The sequence below is a fragment of the Oryzias melastigma genome, linkage group LG23 (assembly GCF_002922805.2).
Source record: "Oryzias melastigma strain HK-1 linkage group LG23, ASM292280v2, whole genome shotgun sequence".
In the NCBI taxonomy this organism is placed as follows: domain Eukaryota; kingdom Metazoa; phylum Chordata; class Actinopteri; order Beloniformes; family Adrianichthyidae; genus Oryzias; species Oryzias melastigma.
This window is the reverse complement of record NC_050534.1, coordinates 17708437-17730246: the sequence shown is the minus strand read 5'-3', so window position 1 is coordinate 17730246 and position 21810 is coordinate 17708437. Positions and strand designations below refer to the sequence as shown.

General features: G+C 37.2%; 2 protein-coding genes across 5 annotated transcripts in view; one reads left to right on the top strand and one right to left on the bottom strand.

Moving 5' to 3' along the window:
- The window catches only part of acss3 (acyl-CoA synthetase short chain family member 3), a 118034-nt gene that overhangs the window by 14512 nt on the left and 81712 nt on the right, over positions 1–21810 (top strand). The window lies entirely within an intron of this gene.
- lin7a (lin-7 homolog A (C. elegans)) overlaps positions 1–21810 on the bottom strand; it is a 44322-nt gene that overhangs the window by 11576 nt on the left and 10936 nt on the right. For both annotated transcript variants that reach the window (XM_024288278.2, XM_024288286.2), the window contains exon 2: positions 14247–14365. In XM_024288278.2, coding sequence (XP_024144046.1) covers positions 14247–14365 — 119 coding nt within the window. The remainder of the gene's footprint in view (positions 1–14246; positions 14366–21810) is intronic.

The window sequence follows — 21810 nt, the reverse complement described above, 5'->3', positions numbered from 1 at the left end:
TGCTTTAATCTACCATGACTTGTAGAACTTTATATAAAATTTTGAATCATAGATCCCAATATTTATCTTGATCTCCCCTTGGTGATTTTTTTAGCTTCTTCAACACTACATCAAACTGTTCTCTAGACAACCAAGAGATATTTTTTCCACTCAGTTCAGGGGCTGTCTAGAGAAATACACAATATCTTTCCAAGAAAGTGCATGGGAGTACAATTGCGAAAATCTGTCACTTGTACCATTCTTCCATCGCTAGTAAACCAAACTCTTAAATAATGAACATACAGAATGTGTTTCATTTGTAGGATTGAACTTTTAGCAACTCAGAGAGTGAATTGCCCTCATTTTCAGTCAAGAATCATGGCCAGAAGCTTTAAGGTACTAATTCTTATTCTAGCAGCTTTTCCCTTAGCTCCAAACATCTCCATTGAGAGTAGGGTCTAATAAGCAGAAAGGAAAACATCTACAAAAAAGGTTGAAACATGAAATCCTGTTGACTTAAATTCTGTATATAAATGGTTTGAACAAAGTCAGTGACAATGGAAAAAAAACACAATTCAATAACTGAAAACAAGCCTGAATTGGACCCTTCTCACACAACCGTGGTAAAAAAAGTATAGGTTGATAGTTTACAGCTCAGGTATTACCTAAAATGTTTAGGTATACTTCAGATTCATGTACATTAGATGTGTTTTTTAGCTTATATTTAACTCCTGCCGGGCTGAAGGTTATGTGTCAGAATGTATTGTTTCAGAATTAACAACAGAACAAGTGACCATAAAAAACAAACTAAGCTTTGAGGTGAAATAGACTTTGGCACAGAACTAATAGTGGTCTATGAGTAGGCCCTCCATGCTAACAATGTGGACCAATTTCTCTTTTAGTATAGGAATAGCTTTCAACATTGGGCCAATAATTCCTGTACCCCAAACCGGATAGTCGTACCTTTTAAACAAAAGATTTTACCAACAATAAAACTTATTACCCTCTAAAACAGGCACGTCCAAAGTCTGGCCCGTGGGCCAAATGCAGCCAGCGTTCAAATTTCCTGTGGCCCGCAAGCTCCTTTCATGAAATCAATACCATGCGCCCCCTAGCATTTTCTAAAATATTTTTTAGTTGTGGTCAGCTAAATCTCTTTAATCTTCTTCCTAGCTCATTTCTAAAACATTAACTGTTAATCCAAAAAAGAAGCTGAGAGTGAAGGTAATGGTTTCAGAGACGAGTAGAAACTGGGAGTTTTTCTTGTGAAATATGCCTAAATGGCTCAGGGATTGTGGCTGTTTTCAAAGAGTTCAATTTCTAAAAGGAGTACCAGACACAAAATGCTTTCTACAACAAGCTAATTGGAAAAAATGACAGTAATTTTGGTAACAAACTTATTAAAATGTTTTTGAAAAAAAAAAGTATTCCATAGCAATAAAACATCAATTCATTAGAAATTAATGTTGTCAAAATTTTCCAAAAAGAATCCCAGGCCAGATGGTTGGCTCTCAAATGTGTTCACCTCACCAAATTTGGCCCTCTTTGCAAAAATGTTTGGACACCCTTGCTCTAAAACCATACCAAACTTACAAAGCCACAAGCACTAAAGTACTTTGAACATATTTCTTGCTCTCAGTGTCACATTTGAGTCCTATCTGTGGTGCTGAATACATTAATAAGGAAGAGTTTATCTCTGTGCTTTATAAACTCAAACTGTACTCAACTACACTACAGATACACTCTCAAATACACTAATGATAAACTATTCAAATTCCATGTATCATATTTTCCAGAGTATAAGTCGCAAGAGCAAAAAATGTCTTATCAAAAAGAAGAAAACTATATATAAGTCGCTCTGGAGTATAAGTCGCACTTTTGGGAGAAAAGTCTGTTTCAGAACAAATTCACCAAGCCCAGTAAATAAATAAATACAAGAATAGTAATAGTGTATGAATGTGTGTGTGACTGGGTGAATGAGTCTGTGACTGCAAAGCGCCATGGGCCTTTGAGGAAGGTAGAAAAGTGCTATATAAGTATACGTCATTTACCATTTAATCTTTTGATCAGTATAAGAAAAATATCAAAGTTTAAGACCATCAGATTCTCTTCCATGTTTGTTTTGGATGACACTTCTTTTGCTGCTGTCAGTGGCAAATACTTATACTCAGATGCAGCGCCCTCTAGCGGTTGTTAGAGGAAACAACCGCAAAAGGACAATTCGAAACTGAAAAAATATTAAAGAAATTAGCTCATTTATGTAAAAAAAACACAAATAAGTCGCTCCTGAGTATAAGTCGCACCCCTAGATAAACTAGAAAAGTTGCATTACCTGCGATAATGCTAGTGTGAATACTTTTTGCTAAAAGTAATCGCTGAAGATGCTGAAGCTTTTTGCTGAAAATGGTGATGCAATTGACTTTAACTGCTGCAGGGATTTGCTGAAAATGCAAAAGCTATTTGCAAAATGTTAAATTTGCTAAAAGACTAGAAATGTTTTTAAAGAGCTATGAAAGAGCGCTGAAGTTGACGTAAATTTCTGAAAAATTTGTAGTAAAATTGCTTAGAAATCTCTACTACAAGCCAATTTTGCAAAAATATTTAGTGTGCTGCTTAAATATGAGCTAAACTCCAAATTAGCCCAAAAACCTTAGTAAATGCCAAATTAGCCCAAAAAAGCTAATTCCTTTGTAAATTAAATTAGTCAAAAATGTAAGCCTAAACTCTAAATTTGCCTATAAAAACCTTGGAAAACAAATTAGCCAATAACGTTAGCATGTTGCTAAAATATTACCTAAACTCTAAGTTGGCATAAAAAATCTCAGTGGGTGCCAAAATAGCCAAAAAAGCTAGCATGTTGCTTAAACACTAGCTAAACTCCAAAAAAGCCTAAAATTCTTCAGTAAACTAAATGAGTCAAAAACGTTAGCCTGTTGCTAAAATAGAAGCTAAACTCTAAATTTGCCAATAAAAAAACCCCACAAAAAAAATTAGCCAAAAACGTTAGCCTGTTGCAAAATAATTAGCTAAACTCCAAATTAGCATTAAAAACCTCAATAGATGCCAAATTAGCCAAAAAAGCTAGCACATTCCTTAAATACTAGCTAAAATAAAATTCCTCAGTAAACTAAATTAGCCAAAACTTTAGCATTTTGCTAAATATTAGATAAACTCCAAACTTTTTGATAATTACTGTAAAAGATGAAAACATAGTCAATGAATATATTAAAAGGCTCGTTTCTAATCTACTTAAAAAAATTTAATTTGATGATTGTCTTATTAATTTCCCATGGGGCATATTTTACTCAGTTTTTCAAAAACTGTAAAGTTTACAAATACCAAAAATACAAGAAGTAATGTCCTAAACGAGCTGAACGTTTTGCTGAAATCGCTGAAAGTGTGACAGTTTTTACGTATGGAATATAGCAGGAGAATCACTATAGTGTGAATGCTTAATAAGCATTCACACTACTATGAAAAAACTACTTATACACCAGAAAATACAGTAAGTATAGTGTAAAAAGAGAAGAAGGATTAAAGGAATTAGTTTAGTATAGCCTAATACGACACCTTTATCAGCCAGTTTTTATCAGACAACCAATGAAGATGTGTGTCAGTTATTAAAATCACACCAGCTTTGCTTCGGTCTCCACCAAATAGTGCACAGCAGCTTTCAGATTTAAAGCGCAGTCAGATGCAGCATCTATTAGAGACACATGACTGATTTATGACAGGTAAGACAGTCTGATATCTTGCTGTCAGATAGTGAAACCTCACAAGGATACAGTGGTTTGAAATGATTGATGGGCTGATTTTAATAAAAAAAAATGCTTGCTGACAAGACTGACTTAATGGAACCAGTATTCTACAGAAAAGTCTGCAATGAGCAAATTCTCTCATATCTTTTTTTTTTTCCTAACTGCAGTTAATTAAGTAAATGAAAATGAGCATCTCTAAGAAAGAAATGTAACATTATTTCCAGTTTTAGCACATCAAAGCAGAAAAGCTCGTGAGAGAAGTAGCTTAGATGTACAACATTACAAAGCCCTCACTTCCCTGAATCATCAAAGGTGTGTATACTGAAATATGTGTATGTGAAGATCACAGGGAAGGAGAAAAAAAATCTCCTCAAGCCTCTATCGACTTGTTTTCTCATGAATCCCTAAGAAGAAGCGAGCATGCCTGAGACGACTTGTTTTTCTGAAGGATGATGACGCTCCAGTCCTCTGCAAACTCCACTCCTAAGGACATTTCCAGATGACTCCTTCCACCTTTGTACTTTCTACGGTTCATAGATGCAAAAGAAATATGTCTTGCTTATCCCTTCACTCTTTTAAAACAAATGTCTAGTTTGAGCTTGTCTTTCCAAACATCGTACTTTCCATTTTTCTATGCTAATGAGCAGTAATGGTTGAAGTGAACCATGTCAGCAGAGCTGCTGTGGATTTACAATATTTTGGCAATTACTGAATGTCAAGAGTTGGCAGTGGGTTTTTATTCAAAACACAAAACAGAAAAATGTTATTACAAATAATTGCTCGTCTCCATTAGCGACAGTCTTTTCGCTGTGTGCACATGCACTGCATTTTGGATTCGACACACCACTTAAGAATACATTAAGTCTTTCTGTATCACTTGAATAAGCTTTTTTAATAACATTTACAGATGTCACATGACAAGGTCCCATTTGATTCCCTTTTTTAAATGTAGTTGTTATAGAAGTATCTTGAAATTTAGACTCCTACAGTAACGCACGAATGCTCACTTAAACAAAGGAAAACTTTGGAATATTGTAGCCAGAGTTGTAGGGATGTAATTTTAAATTAAGCTTAATTCAACTGAGTTCAATTCAGTTCTGTTAGTGAATCAAGCTGGAATGGAGAAGCAATTATGAAGCTTTTACAGCTAATAGATCCACTGGTTTCGCCAAGCTGCTCTTGTGCAAATATCACAAATACACGAGTTTATTGGAGGACAGAGGAGCAAAAGAATGAATGATCTAACTGACAAGGACATCTGTGCTCCCACACTGAGCTGAATACACCCCGAACAGTTAAACAATCCACTGCAGGCATGGGCCACACAGAGACAGGCGCTCACTCCAAAGGGCCAGTTCAGAGCCTCCAATCAACTTATGAAGCATGTTTTTGGACCGTGGGAGGAAGCCTGGCAGAAAACCCACACATGCACTGGGAGAACAATGAAAGTTCACAGAAAGGTCCCGGCTGGGATTCAAACCACCCCTTTTAGCTGAGAAGCAATAATGCTAACCACTACATCACCATCCAGCCTGAACACCGGCCTCTGAGTTTAAGGGTGTATTCAGACTGGGAAAATGATTTGTTCCGGACTCAGTCCGCTTAATTTGGTCCGGATCCTAAACCTTGTGTTTGGTCTGTATTCACACTGGGATCTACTGGAGATTTCTGTTTTGGACCAAAGCTTGTAAACAAAACCATGTGACTAAAGATCTCTTCAGTTATTGGCCAACAGGTCAATAACTTGCAAATAACCTGCAGATACTTTTAATTTCAATTTTGAATATCTGTATGAAGGCCAAGTTCAACACTTTTTACTGAAACTTTTGTACGGTGAAGGCATGCTGCAAGACGGTTACTGTGGACATTACGGCCACGAGGTAAGCTAATTAGCGTTTGTGACCTATAGATTGTTGGAAAAACAGTGTGAAAAGCAATGTGTATCACATTATAAGTTGTTTTTGTGAGCTACATTTTAATGAGTTGCTGTTGCATCGCTGCTCCACGTTTGTCCGCTAATGACCAGCTACGGTGGCCATTTTGGGCCAATTATTTTGTACTCAGACTGAGGAAACTGAAGTTCAATCTGATTGGGAACGAACGGAGTCCACCTTGATCGATGGGTCAAAGAACAATTCCTGACCAATTCGCTTGCGTGCATTCAGACTGACTTTGTTTCTGGATTATCGGAGGAAACTGACTCTGGTTCCCTTTAAGCACACCAAATAGGTCCAGTTTGGATGTACACAAAGTCTTTTGCACAAATCTAAATGATTCTAAATGAAATACTTAGAATTTAATGCCAAAAGAAAATGATCAAAACACATTTTAGAAGCTGAGATTTGCATTAATCCTTTAACATCAAAGATGCCTAAATAACACACTCTTTGACATATCAGAAGTTCTCAAACATTAATGTGATCAACATAAATCAGTAGAAATCAGCTTTGCACCGATATACAACACATTATTAATATAAAGCATCTCATAACGACACCAAACTGCTTTTTTTGGGTCAAAATCGGTCGTTTCTCGTAAATTGCTAAAACACTTTAATATTAATATCAGGGCAAGGCAGCTTTTCTGTGCTTCTGGAATTACATTACATCTATAAATGTTTGAAGAGTTGCAGTGGTCGAAAGAATATAAACACTGGTGTTAAAGCTCTGGTATTGAAGGGTTAAGAGCACTATGTGCGCATCAAAACACTAATGCCCGCTCACCAACACAAAATTATCCTCTCACAGCTTGCAACACATCAGCTTTCCTTCATAAACTACTGTCAGATATTTCTTTATTTTTTGTCATTAAAGTTTTTAGTAATTTTTTTACACAAACCTAAAACCTAACAATAACAAAAAAACAACTGTCAGATATTTCTAATATTTTATAAAGACATTAAACCACCTTTTGTTGTTTTTGTAATATTACTGCCATGACATTGTATTGCCAATATTTGCTAATCAACGGGTGCATTAAACTTAACGTTATTGATATGTTTAGTTAGTTTTCATAACCCTTTAAAAATCAATCATCTACACACTTCCTTATTATTTTCGTAGGATTTCGCAGAGTCTCGCACGAGGCACTTGCTCTTTCTAACAAGTATTGGGTGCTGCTGTAGGTCCCTCTCACATCCCAAAGCATTGGCAGAAAGAAGAACCACAAACTCATTGACTGAATAATACTCTACAGCTGCAGGCAGAGGAGAACAAACTCAGGTTTCTGTTAAATTGGTTTTGAACTATTGATATGCTTACATATTGATTCAGAATTGTAGTCCAGACACAACCTCACAACAGGTTCAGTGTTTTCTACAAGTGTTACATGACTAGAATTGAACATCAACGCATACTACACTGCACCCAATTGGTGTTACCAACATGTTGGGTTAACAAAAAAGCCAACTTGAAGGTTTAATGTTAAAAAAATGTGATTTTTCTCCTTATTTTACAATTAACATTTTCACAAAAAGAATAGACATTTAAATTTGAACTAGAACTCAATGGAAAAAAAGCAACTTAGCATTCCTGAATGTTGTGCTCCTGTTGCTGCACTTCTCTGTTTAAAAGCTACTTGTCCTGAAAGCCTTTTTACTACCTGAAATGCCCCGAGTTGTCAAAAATTTTCTAAATGTTTCCTTTAGCTTTAGCTTTTCATAAAGATTAATGGGCTCCTTGGGACATGTGCAGATCGCCAACCATTGCTTAGCTGAAAAAGGAGCCAGTTATTGGGAACCTCAGTTGAAGTAGAAAATCAACAGTGATTGCTTCAGCCTGCTCATTGCCCTTCCAACGCTTGTTGAGCCGGCTTACTAACCCAATAAGGTGTGGATTATCTGCCCTCAATCATTTCCAGCTGCTTACTTCCTCACGCTGTTTTTTCTTGCGTCCTTCCTTTTCCATTTGCTGGGGCTGATTGACCCTGACAACTCATTCATGGTGGTACAGCAAAAACAATGCACATTCACTTGCTTTGCCGAGAGAATTTGTCTTGGAAATACACCCAACTCATCAAACTCAGCCCCCCTTTGTCTCCTTTTCTCTCTGAAGCTGCTATTTCTGGATCGTCATTCTGGACGTTGACAGCTGCAACTTGTCATCCTTAACAAGCCCGATCCATGTTTTGTAAATTCTACCGCCCTGCCTCCAGATCCGTGGATAAAGTTTGGAGGTGCACTTACAGGAAAGATTAGTATGTCCACCCCGTCAGGCTGGAAAGCGAGCCACCAGACTGTGAAATGAGCTGCATCAGGCATACAATGTGTGAAAGGAGGGGATCATACAAGAGACTGACAGAGGAAGACTTGTTCTGGAGGAAAGGTCATCGTCTTTAATGAAATGTCAGCAGGTGAGTGAGATCAGCATGAACAAGAGAAGGGTTGGACTAACAGTTTAACCTGATTTCATGGCTCTTTTATCTCGAAAAGGAAAGTATCAGCATGAGCTAACATTCATTATATAACAAGGAATAAAATGATTTTTTTTATTAGTTTGAATTTTGCTTTAAAGCAAATTTTCTCTCTTCCGATAATAACACAATTGTTGGAATATAAGAAGTTCATAGCTCCTAATATGTTATTTACTATTGCGCGTCTCAGTTGAGCCATTGAGACGAAAGTGAAAAACCAATACTCATAATTATTTTTTCAGTGCGTTTGGAAATATTACACCCATAAATGTCCATGAAACATTAACTGCCAACACTGAATTTTTACCATCTCATTTCCAAACCTTGCTTAGGAATTTACTTCTACAAACATGTGCATTCAGTTATGCTAAAGCAGAGACATGGAATACCAAAAGTTGTTTCAAAAGATGTCATGGCACAAGCTAATTTAAAAACCTTAAAAGTTGTAGACGGTTTCTTGTAGCTTGAATCTAATTATTTGGTGAACTGGAAAATGGGGTAAAGCCCTTCCTTAGCTGATAAAAATCTGTCATAAAATGTATCACATTAACTGTATAATTGGGAAAACAATGTTGCTAAGTAAAACTGGAATATACTCTGAAGACAGAGAGACATACACATGTTTATCAGCCCCAGAAATCAGAATATTTGCATCTTTTGTACTTTGTACACCCCAGAGAGGTGAGCAATATATCACAGACTCCAATCCAATCAAACCAGAGTGGACTTAAGAAACAATCTTTGACAGTTTTTTTTAATATCATTACATTAAAGAAAACCTAAATTTAGGCATGAAGATGAACAAGGTTATTTCAAGTAGCACTGAAATGCAAGGGGGTGGACAAATGGGAAACAACTGTGACAATTGATGGTCATTTGTTAACATTCTGACAGGAAGTAAAGTTAAATGGATGCACAGGAAATGAGTCCTACTGTTGAAAGTTACTCTTAAGTAGGGCTAGGCGATAAATCGGTTTTATCAATAAATTTGACTTTGCTGTTTAAGAAAATATATTTTTTGGTAAAATCTGGATTTTATATTTCCAGCCCTCTGCTCTCTTGGGCTTCTGTTGTCCGGAGTAAGGTCCATCTCTCGCAACGAGCAGACGTGAAAATGGCAGCTAGCAAAGAGCAGCTTGTTCCCCAAACAGTAACAGTTTCTTCAGTTTTATGGGAACTGGTTTGGTTTGGAGACTTAAGACTTGGGATATCAATTCTGCAAATTGTCTTGGAAGGCTGCTGCTTCTAAAAGTTAGAGTATCGCAAATTTGTCTCAACACCTGAAACAGAGGCACTCTGTCGAGTTTTTCTTGACAAGATGCTCAAGCTAGAAGCAGCTCACAAAACAACTGCTGCTTTCACAAACAACTTAATAGCTTGTATTTAGTAGAACTTTGTGTTCAGGCCAAATTCCAAAGGAAATGTTAAGAAGTAGTTTTTGTTAACCCTTGTGCTGTCTTTTGGGGTCCAGATGACCCCACTCCCAACGTCAACTTACCTAAGATAGCATAAGGATTAAATATATTCTGTCCTTTGTAATTTTGTTCAAGACCAAGATCAATGAAAATCTTCTTTCTTGAGTTTTTAACATGTTCTTATAGATTTTCTTTCTCATAGTAGAGGACCTATATCAAAACAATTTGTGAACAAAACTGTGTTTCTGAGTCAGAATTGTATTTCTAATGAGTTGCTGGCACTATGTATAAAATATGTCTCAACAAAATACAAAGGCTTTTTGATTTTGGCTAAAAACTTCATAATCATAATTAAAAGATTACTAGGAACCATTTTAAAATATACAAAAATATGGTTTAAAGGGGACTTTAAAGTAAATGGAAGGAGAAAAAAGTTTATGAAAATCTGATTTCAAATTTGATGTAAAAAAATCAGACATTAATATTTTTTGGCCTTATCGCCCAGCCCTACTTTCAGATAGTATTGAATGAATTCACACAAAAATCTACGCAAAAAGCCAGAAACAACCAAACAATACAGACAGAGCCACGAGAATAGAGGTGAAATTCTTTGACCTGTAACTGTCTCGAAGGCCTAAATTAGGCCCGCCATCTTCAGGACTCTGCAAATTTGCAGATAATTGGAGATAGACGCTTCATCATGTCTTAAGATAGCATTCCCAAAACCACTTTAGCATATTAGACCGTTAAATTACCCCCCACACACAGACTTATTCCACTCCTCTCCACATTATTTTGAACTGAACATCAGATGACACTGCAATTCCGCCAGACCTCCTATAATACTTTTTAATGCATCCAAACAGTAATCATCTACAGACCGCCATAGCAGGTACTTATAGAAATGCTCTTCAGGCTGGCTCAGCATAACTATTGCATCACTTTCCACACAACTATAGTATTCCCTGAGCTTCTCTCCTGGTTTCCCTGGTGACTATGATTATCTGGCTCTGCAGGTGAAGTGCTATGTTGTTTACTGCGACCGCAGCCCAAGCCTTTTATCAGAGGCTTCTGAGTACCCCTGTCACCGTACTGTGGGGACTGGCACCGACGCTGGGTGCCAGGACGTGCCAGGCTCTCCCGAGCTGACCCCGAGAGCGCGAGTGACCGGTACTTTCGTCCTTAATGTCGCTCTGCAGGGTGTTAACAGCTTTATGTAACACTCTGCTAGAAGAGACTAATGTATTTAGTGTCATTGCCAGCACTGACAAACTCTCCAATATCATCAGTAGATTCTGGCCAGACCATAAATGTATTGAAGGGATTTCAGAAAGCGTCTGTTATGACTGATCCTTTTCATTAAAAGCAAGTTTTGTGACTACAAAATGGATTAAAACTGTTTTGACTCGCCTTACTTCTGAAATGTCATGTTTTGAAATCCTGGTTGTGCTGAATCTTAAAATCAATTATTTGTTTAGTGTCCCGTGGCCTTATCCATCACCTTCTTTGTAAGTACTGCGACTAGAATCACACTTCTGGCTTTCTAGGCGTTAAAATGTTACCACCAGCTAGCCTGACAAGAGGGTGCTCTGATGCTCTTTAAAGTCCCCCATGACAATTTTTTTAACAAAAAAAAAATGCCACACATACACGTTAAAACCTCAAAAAACATGATTTTCATCATTATTTCGTTCGTTGTTGGGTAATTCATATGGTTAGAAGGAACTTTGTTATTACAAATAATCATCTTTCCTTCTATTGCCAAAAACTTTCTAGCATACTTTTTTATATATTTCTTTTTTAAAGGCCCAAATATGATCTTCTAGGATTTAAAAACTGTAGTAGCTTCATTAAAAATCCTGAATGTTTTAAATTCTGAAATTGTGCTTGGATACCCTGCAGCCAGCGTGAAAATGTCTTTATGCGTCTGTTTAATTCTTGAAACAATTACCACCAGAAAATTAGGATAAGCTCCCCCAAACTCACTGATCCACTCCGCTAATTGTCTTTTTTTTAATGTTCACTTTGTTTACAATTAAGAGGACAATTTTAGCCAGTTTCTCAGGCTGCTGTTGGCTTAATAAAATCGTGTCACTGTGTAATGCGACGGTATATCACAGCAGACAGTTTACTAAATGTACAACATCTTTTTTGTTATCAGCCTGCGTAGCCGTGTCACGGGTACCAACACTCTTGTTTGCTTTCTAGCCCTGTTCCTTTGACAAATGGTTATGATGTTGGATCAGCAGCGGACGGCTTTTGATTACTTTGAAATAAACAGTTTTTCAGAACAGAAAAACCAAACAAGGGGGCTTGATTCACAGGATGCTAAATGTGATTAAAAAATTCTCCTAATGAAAATTTACGTTTCATAATGAAAAGCTTGTGTTTTCCCAACTTCTTTTTTCTTTCTAGAAGTTAAACAAAATAACATAAACATGTGTTTTACTGCTCTGTTTACCTGGAACTACGAGCGATAAGCTCAGACACTTTGATTAATGCTGAAGCTATTTGTTGATTGATGCAGCACAACTTTAACTTAAAGGTACTGTTTTTTTATTTTCTGCCTGGTTTTAGGGCTCCAGCATCTCATCATGTTATGTAATCTACCAATTTTATGTGTAAAGCAACAATAAAAAGCATCTGAAAGAAAAACTACCCACAGATCCTTCTATCCTGTAAAACAAACCAATAAAAGTACAATACCGAAAAAAAAATTTTTTTTTAATATGACAAATCATCTGCATAAACATGTAACTGTGGCTGTTTACATAAAGGTGCAAGAAGGCTGGCAGAGATAGAATAAAAAGATCATCTTTGCATCAATTTATCTCTATCTAGCGAGTCGCCGGCGGGTGTTTATTTCAATGTCTGCATATTAAAATCCTTGCAGACAAAGGTGTATTTTTCAGTTGGAAAATAACATATTTTTAGGAGACAGACGACTAAGAGGTAATCTGAGTTTATTTCATCTTTAACCACCTTTATAGGGTCCAATACAATAGAATTTAGGTAGCATGTATCTGGTCATTACAGTTCATTAATAAAATGTTACAAAAAGATAAAAAATTGTTTTTATCATATTGTTTTGTAATAGCAAAAATATATTTTTATTGGTTCAAAGACTTCTATATCTTGTAGCAGATCCTGTTTCTTTCTCAAGCACCTCCCCCTTTCTAACGAGCAGTTTGAAGTGATCCTCTCACTCTGTTGAGGACAAGAGTTCTCTGACTGGTATCACAGCTACATCAATTTTTTGCACTTAATGCTATCTCTTTTCTTGAAAATAACTTATTGTTTAATGCTTTAATACCAGAGATGTTGCCAGCGACTGGAAAAATCATATACTCTTCGAACAACCATAACTCAACCATTTACGTAATTAAAGTGATTCCAATGGATTATAAAATGCAGAAAAGCTGCTTTGCACTAATTCAAGGTATAAAGGTGTTCCATACCGCCACAAATTTGCTTACATTGATTGAGTAAACACCTAAATAATGTTAGATGTTGCATTTCAGCACAAAATGTCTTTTCAGCTTCAGAACTTGCTCAGAACCTTTACAGATTCCAAGGGGTAAGATACATTTTCTTTAAAAAATGTATCTTTTTTAGAGCAATAACAGCTTAGAACTTTTTACCAGTAATTTTAATAGAAAAATGTTCAAATTATGCTTTTAAAAAACAAATGAGCAAACAAATCAGAAATACTACCTTAGCGCTTTAATGGTGCTTTCTAATGTCATCATCACTTTCTGCCAATCAACAGTCACGTTCCATTTTTCTATGCGATGGGGGGGCCCTCAAGAGGTACGAGTTGGTACTGTTTAGCCCTTGTGGCATTCTAGGTATGTTGATGTGGGGGCTGAGGTCATCTGGACCCAACAAGACAGTGTTCTGAATTTTTTTAAATAATTTTTGATTTTCACTGGTGTCTGTGGCCTTGATCTACCTTTTAATTGGAGGGATAACATGTCAATGTAAGGCTTGGGTCATCTGGACCCCATAGGATAGCACAAGGGTTAATGGGTCCATTCTACCATGGAAACACTCAAAATACTGGACCAAACTGCTTGGTGGAAACGAGGCTTAAGATTTCATCAATGATGTTGTTTCAGAATATTCCTTCAGGGGTTGCCACAGCAAATGAGCTGTCACTGATACGCACAAGTGGTTTGGCAGAGAGTTTTATGCAGGACGCCCTTCTTGACACAACCTTGTGTTTTATCTGAAATGGGGACCAGACTAGGGAGACTCGAACTTGGGTCCCCATGTGCCTACATAGTTGGGCAGTAGCTTGAAGGGTCTTACCAGAGGACCCACACTCAATGAAGCTCATTGCTCTTGCTGAAAAGCAAAACCAGGTTTTCTTGCGCTCCAGCCCTAAATCCAACCAACTGAGTCATCCAGCCGCTCCAAGATATCATCAATACATGTGAAAATACAGTACAAGTACACAATTTCAATTTTTGAAAAAAAAAAAAAAAAACTTGACACATTTTTTTTCCCCACGGACTCCTGACCAACTAAATAGTCAAAGAAGCATCTATGTGGCAAACCCAACTTTGGGTTTTGATTATGAAGCTGTCTTCCAGTAAAGCCGCTCTCCCTTTCCCCTGTGGCCTGATAGCTTCTCTCCAAGTCAAACTGTTATATCCCAGGTGTTGCACAGGTGGGGACTCACCTCTCTGATAGCTGTACAGAACTCACTCTGGAGGACCTTCTTGAGGGACTGCAGCTTGTGTCCAGGAACATCGCCCGACTCTTGCAGTTTCTCCAGCAGCTCAATCGCTCTTGCAACATCTGGTAGGAAAGGGTAGAAACAGTGCGAGTGAGGATAATGTCCCTTCCAGTTATATTAACAAAGGCACCAACAACTATTCAGTATTTGACTCCATCAATGCAGCATTTGCAAGAACTATTCCATGGACTTTTCTTATTGAATGAAAGAACAAGCAGTACAAGGAATGAACCAGAGACTCATTAAATCAAAGGATCCAGGATATAGTATAACCATCAGACATCACATCGCATAGCATTTAAACCAAACTAAAGAACCTGAAGGCTGTTTCACAGGTCTCTCTTTATTGGCAAAGTGTGTCTGCCAGGAAGGCTGATTAATGCTTTGCCCTCTAAACAAGAAGGGTCAAACACAAATACATAATGGAAGGAGAGAGAAGTGATTTGTTACTCAATCGTAGACCCTGAGTCGGGTCAATACGATGTTTTATTCACCGTATGCTTTTCACATGTATAGATGAGCAATGGAGTCTTAAAGAGTCTTTTTTTATCTTAATACTTCAGTTTGACTTATTGATCGTTTTAACTGTTAGGCCGTGAAATATTTTATTTCATCAAATTTATTTAATGAAAGGTTCTGCCTCGTCTGTCCAGATCACTTACAGCAGCTCTGACCAGCAGCTGATTGGTGAAAGGTTCATGCATCTGTATCGAGTGACAACACCCCGCGTGTTTATGACCTGCAGCTCCAATCCTGCTCTCCAGCTGGGATTAGTCAATAGAAAACAGTCACGTGTGCACATTCTCCTGATTGCAGTCTATGCATTTGATTATGGTCACACGTGTCTGTGGACTTCACATGCATGAGCCGAACCAATAGTCTTTATGCCTTTATTGTTTTATAGCTCTCAGGTTGACCCTGACCCGACGACGAGTCTTCTAAATATATCAAGTTACAAGGTCCAGCACTCTCCTGTTTGCAAGGTTTTCATGAGACCGTGGAGAAAATATTACATATTAAAAAAACAAGTAACACATGGGGTTTTTATTGAATCGTGTCTAAGAGAGAAAAAGCAATAAGTCGAGCTCAGATGGCTGTCATGCAAAGAGCAATCACCAGTGTGCTTTAAAGCAACGTCACATTACATGTAAACGTTGCAAGAGTGCTTGATAGAAACATGATGCCTGTTTCTATTTCAAGTGTTCTGTCCTAAAGCTTTCAGGATTATAGTGATCCTCTTGGAATTACAAGTTCAGTTCACATGAGTAGTGGAAAAAAACGTCATATTGGAACGAAAGACAGTATTTACAATATGTCATAAATGCACTAAAACCCTAAGAAATCTTATTAGAATTGTCTATATATATGTGTGACTAGATTCCAGATTTCCTCTACTTTTTTTACTCAATGAATTCCCACCTTTCCTAGTTACCTGATCTCCACGTTCACCTGTGCACCTGTTTTCTACCGAAGGTCTGTTTGCTGAGGCACAACCCTCCTAGTAACTGTTGCTATGGCTCATCATCTTCTGTTGAAAGGTAGAGTTTGGTATTTGGCTGTAGACACTTGAATTTTTTGCTTTCTGGTTTAATTTTTCTATTTTTAAAAATCTTGCTCGCATCAAATCATGCAAAGATTGTGATTAGAATTCAGTCTAGGATGACCCAGCTAAGCTCCTATTTTTTTCTCGCCTTTTCTGAAGTCGAATAGTAAAAATTGGATTAATACAATTTACAAATTTACGATGACCTAGTTCTAAAAAGAAGAGCTAGCGTACAAAGTGCTTTAACCAAGGTCAGCAGGAAATCCAGCCCAACCAGCTCTTGTTGCTGTTATTGATTTCAGTGATGTGTGAAGCAAATGCAGGAAATCCCTGAGAAAGCAGGGGTGTAATCTTAAGTGACAGCCATATCTCTACATCTTAATCCTGCAAAACCCAAATGAACAGAGCTTTTACTCTATCCTTTGTACTACAAATGAAAGGATGCTACTGGCTACTATGCCTGTATAATCACTTTAACCGCACCCACGGAGGACACTCTTATCGCCAATATAACACTTTTTTTCAGCCTTTTATTATGTCTCTTCCCAAGCCTGTTGGAATTTATTTCTCTGCCGAAGCAGGCAACAAAAAATATCCAGAAATCTTTCAGACAGAAGTTATTCTTCATTGAATAACTGACAGGGGTGCTGTTGTTGTCCGCCAAGTCTGACTATAGCTCAGGTTTGCTGAGTTTATACTTTGTAAGAGGGGCAGGCAAAGAAAGAGTACACATGGAGAACAGGGATTTGCCATGAATTGAGATTCACCCAGCCGTTTGTTTGTGGTTTTCATCAGCACAACTCGATCATTTAATTGCAAAGGTTCTAATGCAATCATCCAAACAGCATCACACAGACCATCATATTGCCATGGAGACAGAAGCCCAGTCAGGTCTCGAATGTAGCATTTACAGGTAACTAAGGGTGTATTCAGACAGGTAAAATCCTTTGTTCCGGTCCAAGACCACTTAATTGTTTCGGATTGGGTCCTGAACCTTGCATTTGGTCTGTATTCAGACTGCCTTCAAGGGGACTTTCCTGTTCCGGAACAAATCTTGTAAATAAAACCACTTGACTAAAGATCTCTTCACTCATTGGCCAGGAATTACAAGGATGGGACAAAGCAACAAGAAGCAGCAATTATGGAAGTCCTGCTCTTTGGAATCCTTGGAATATTTCATATTTCATAGATGACTAGCGGCTACGCTGGCCACTTTGGTTCAGTTATTCTGCTCTCGGACCACTTTGTATTCAGACTGAGGAATCTCAAAGCAAATTGAAGTTCAGTCCAGTTGGAATCTGAATATGGCTGCAGAAGATGCTAGTGCTAATAGCTGAAGATGCTGAAATCGATAGCTGAAATTGCTGAGGCTGACAGCCGGCTAAATTATTAGTAAATACTAAGTCAGCCTAAAAAGCTAGCATGCAGCTGAAATATTAGTTAAACTCCAAATTAGCCTAAAAAACAAATAAAAAAATCCTAAATGAGCCAAAACAGCCAGCATGCAGCTTAAATATTAGCTAAATTAGAAAATAGCTTAAAAAAATGAAACAAACCTAACTTAGCCAAAATAGCTAGCATATTGCTGACATATTAGATAAACTCCAAATTAGCCTTGAAAAACTGGTTAATCCTAAATTAGCCAAAATAGCAAACAAGCGGCTGAAATATTAGCTAAACTCCAAAATAGCCTTAAAAACAGAAAAAATCCTAAATTAACCAATACAGCTAGCATGTAGCTGAAATATTAGCTAAACTCCAAAATAGCCTTAAAAACTGAAAAAATCCTAAATTAACCAAAACACCTAGCATGTAGCTGAAATATTAGCTTGACTCCAAAATAGCCTAAAAAACCTTAATAAATGCCAAATAGTCCAAAAGCTAGCATAATGCCAATATAACTTTCAATTGTAATACACTCTGACTCTATATAAAAAAAAGTAACGACTAATCGACTATTGAATTAGTTGTCCACTATTTTAATAGTCGATTAGTCGTTGATTAGTCGACTAATCGTGGCACCCCTATCATACACTCTATGATCCCAGACTTTTTTTCATACACGTTATCTTCAAATAAGAATACATTTGCTGCTACATTGGCAATGTGTAACTCAACAACTCTCACCGATGCCATATGTCTTTAGTATCCTCCCATCTTAGTTCATGCTCATATTTTTGCCTATGTTAACCTGAGGATGGCTATTTTTTTGCTCTTGCCAAATTAAGGCTGTCTACTGTCTTTTTTCCAGTCATTATGAGCCCAATCTGTTACATTAACTTCCTTTAACCCTTTGACGAGTGAATTTGTTTCCAACTATGAAAAAAAAATCCTGTTTTTGCTCTCATGCAGAGGTTAAATTAAGTCAATTTTGGAGCCGAAGTGGTTTGATGCCAATTTGTAGGCATCAAGGGATTAAGCCCTTTACATTAGGGGTGTGTATTGGCAAGAGTCTTGCAAAATGATATGAATCCTAATACATGTCCCACAATACACATCACAATATATCTCAAGACTGTAACAGAACAATTTTTCACTTTTTTAAGAGTATGACTTAGAAAAAACTCTTCCTGAATATTAATAGGTCTTTCATTGTAATCTTATCTGAGCCCGCTATGAAGCAGCACAATCCACATTTTTATATGATACTGGCAGCAAGTTGGCACAGAGTTTCAGTTCGGTACCCATCCAAGTAAAGACTAAGTAGTACATGTCTCATAACAACAAAAACTGCAAGGCTGACGGAACATTTAACACAAGCTGGTTCTCACGAGATCTTGTTGTTTTGGTCAAAGAGATTCATTGTGCTGCTAACTAGCGGTCTGCGATTTAGGTGGAAAAGTAAGACTTACAAAAGTAAGACGCTGAAGGACAATCATAAATAGTGAATTAAATATCACCTTGTTAGCATTTTATGTTGGTACAAGTATCGCCAAACAAAATATCATGATATATCAAATCGATTTTTAACATTTTTCTGGAACAGTGTTTGATCTAGACTCAACACAACTGAAATGCAGTAGTGGGGGTTATTTGAGTTAAAGAACAGTGTCATCTCTTCCAGTCAACTTTGAGCTGGAGATTGTCTTTAATAACCTAGCCTGTCATGACCTCTGACTGAGTCTTAACTCGGCATCAAACTGTGTGGACCGGTTTCTGTCACTTTCCAATATATAGAGAAAGAAACATCAAGTCATTCACTTTGTGTTTGACCCAGTTGCCACCAAAGGGCAACACTTGCCGTTCCTGTTTGACACACACCACAGCAGAAATAAAAATACTTTGACAATGCTGCAAAACATTTTTTTTTGGACAAAACTCCACCTAAGAAGCTCATTTGAGTCACAGACCATTCAATCATTTCAATCCTATCAGTGTTGTTAGTCCCTCCTCTTTAATATACAAACTAACGAGTGATTTTCCACACGTCTACTCATCCACATAGCCTTTAATTCTGAACATCTTCTGTTGAGTGCCGTCCTTGCCCTCACATGACTTGGAGGTTTCATTGCCGTCTCCTCTGCCAAGTCTCTGCATTATCATTCATAGTAACCTTGAGCCATTAAACATCCTACACTTCCATCTTAGTCTCAGTAACCTTGGGGTTTCAGGCTCTGACATCCTGACAGCTCACATCAATGGAATTTACCTCTTGGTTTATATAAAATAAGGAAAACTGAGCATATTTTCGACCTAACACATATATTAGCCTAAAGTGAGTTGCAAAGTTTTTTTCGATCAAAGTGACGGACTTTCTGGGAAATCTGTTAAAAGCTACTGAGAACACTTCTTCTCAATGGCTCCTAATGATCTGGTACTTTTCCTACAAGCATCTGTCTGACAGGATTATGAGCGTTTCTGCTCATCAAAAAAGGTCAAGGGCCATGCAGGTTTTTTTTTCTCCTCTTTACTTTGCTTCCTCTTTGCTTCCTCATTAGAGCAGTTTTCTTCAGCTAAGTCAAAAAGCTTATCAAGCATGCACAGTTTAGGTCGATGCTGATCAGCTATACCCCCTGATTTTTCTTTCTGACGTTTTTTAATACAAAAGTAATAATCTGGCATATGTTATTGGCCAGTTTTGTTTAAAAAATAACCCTGATTATGGGAGTTGACACAAAGATAGTTGGCAGTAAGATATAATAAAGTAAGAGTGGTGAGAAAATGTGCCAAGAAAACCTAAAAGATCTAGGAAAATGTTTCAATCTCTGAAAATTTAAACAATTCATCACCTTTTATGAGAGAAGGCGCTTTTTAAATGAGCGCAGGGTCACATCCCATTAGGAAATGAACACGGAAATGATTCCTGAATCCGTGTGCAGGAAAATTACAATATTAAATTAACTAATGGCCAGACGTTGAGAGGATTTAGCAGGAGCACCTCTGAGTGACTTTGAACTGCTACAACAGTGACAGAACAGACCTCAACTGAGAGAAGAAAGGAGAACAAATGAGTTCAGGATGACACTGAATCTGTGTTCAACGCCTACACGGTGCAACTGTTGGATCCATGGTCTATGAATAACTTCAGCTAGAGGGAAATACAAGCGTGATAGCACTCTTCGCTAACCATTCGTGCCTTGCTGAAGCAACCTGCATGAGAAAAACTGGACTTGACTGCCATGCTTTACACCACAACTCTTGTTAGGTACAAAGAAAATAAATACGCAACAGTTTTGATCGTTTTTGGGGTTTGAGTTTTACTTTCAAGGACCCAAAATTGATCAGACTCACTCCAATGATGGAGGATATATAGTAAGAAAATTAAGATTTCTTTATTCAAATTGTGGTGAATCAGGAGCAGATGAAACAAGATTGTAGTTGTTGCATATAAACACAAGGTAAAAGCTTCCTGCTCTGCTCCCTTTAGATAAATTCCACTGTTGATTACCTGGATCAGGTGTGTTTAGCCAATAAGAAGCTTCAATGGCAGGTAGGTTGGAAAACATGTAGGACACTGGCCCTCAAGGTCTGAATTTGAATACTTCTGGTGCAACCAAAGGAACGATGGGAAATGGCATACTACTTGCCAACAATCTCGCCTACAACTCAGAGGTGAACTTCTGAGGAAGTCCTTCTGCTCTGTAGAAACTGTCCAAGAAAATGGCAGTTTAAAAAAAATGGCTAGAAACAGAATAATAACTAGAAGAGTTTCATTACCTGCGATAATGCTAGTGTGAATGCTTTTTTGTTGAATATGCTAAAGCTATGTTCTGAAATTGCTGAAGAAATTTACTGTAATTGCTAACGAGATTTGCTGAAAAGGCTAAAGCTGTTTGCATAATGCTAAAGTTGCAAAAAGACTTAAAGTTGCAGAAATTGCAGAAACTGCACAAATAATTTCTTGAAAAAAAAGAATATCTTGAAAAATTGTAAAAATTGCAAACAATGTAAAAATGCATAAAAGGTATGAACTTAGAACTAACACAAAACCTCAATAGATCCTAAAATAGGCAAAAATGTTAGCAGATTGCAAGATTGTTAGCTTATATCATAATAAGCTTAAAAAAACCCCAGTAGATGCCAAATTAGCCAAAAAAGCTAACACGTTGCCAAAATATTATCTTAACTCAAAATTAGCCCAAAAAATCTTTATTGATGCCAAATTAGCCAAAAAAGGTTAACACGTTGCTAAAATGTTAGCTTAACTCAAAATTAGCCCAAAAATCTCAGTAGATGCCAAATCAGCCAAAAAATGTAACATGTTGCTAAAATGTTAGCTTGTTAGCCCAAAAAATATTAATTGATGCCAAATTAGCCAAAAAAGCTAACACGTTGCCAAAATCTTAGCTTAACTCAAAATTAGCCCAAAAAATCTTTATTGATGCCAAATTAGCCAAAAAAACTAACACGTTGCCAAAATCTTAGCTTAACTCAAAATTAGCCCAAAAAATCTTTATTGATGCCAAATTAGCCAAAAAAGTTAACACGTTGCTAAAATGTTAGCTTAACTCAAAATTAGCCCAA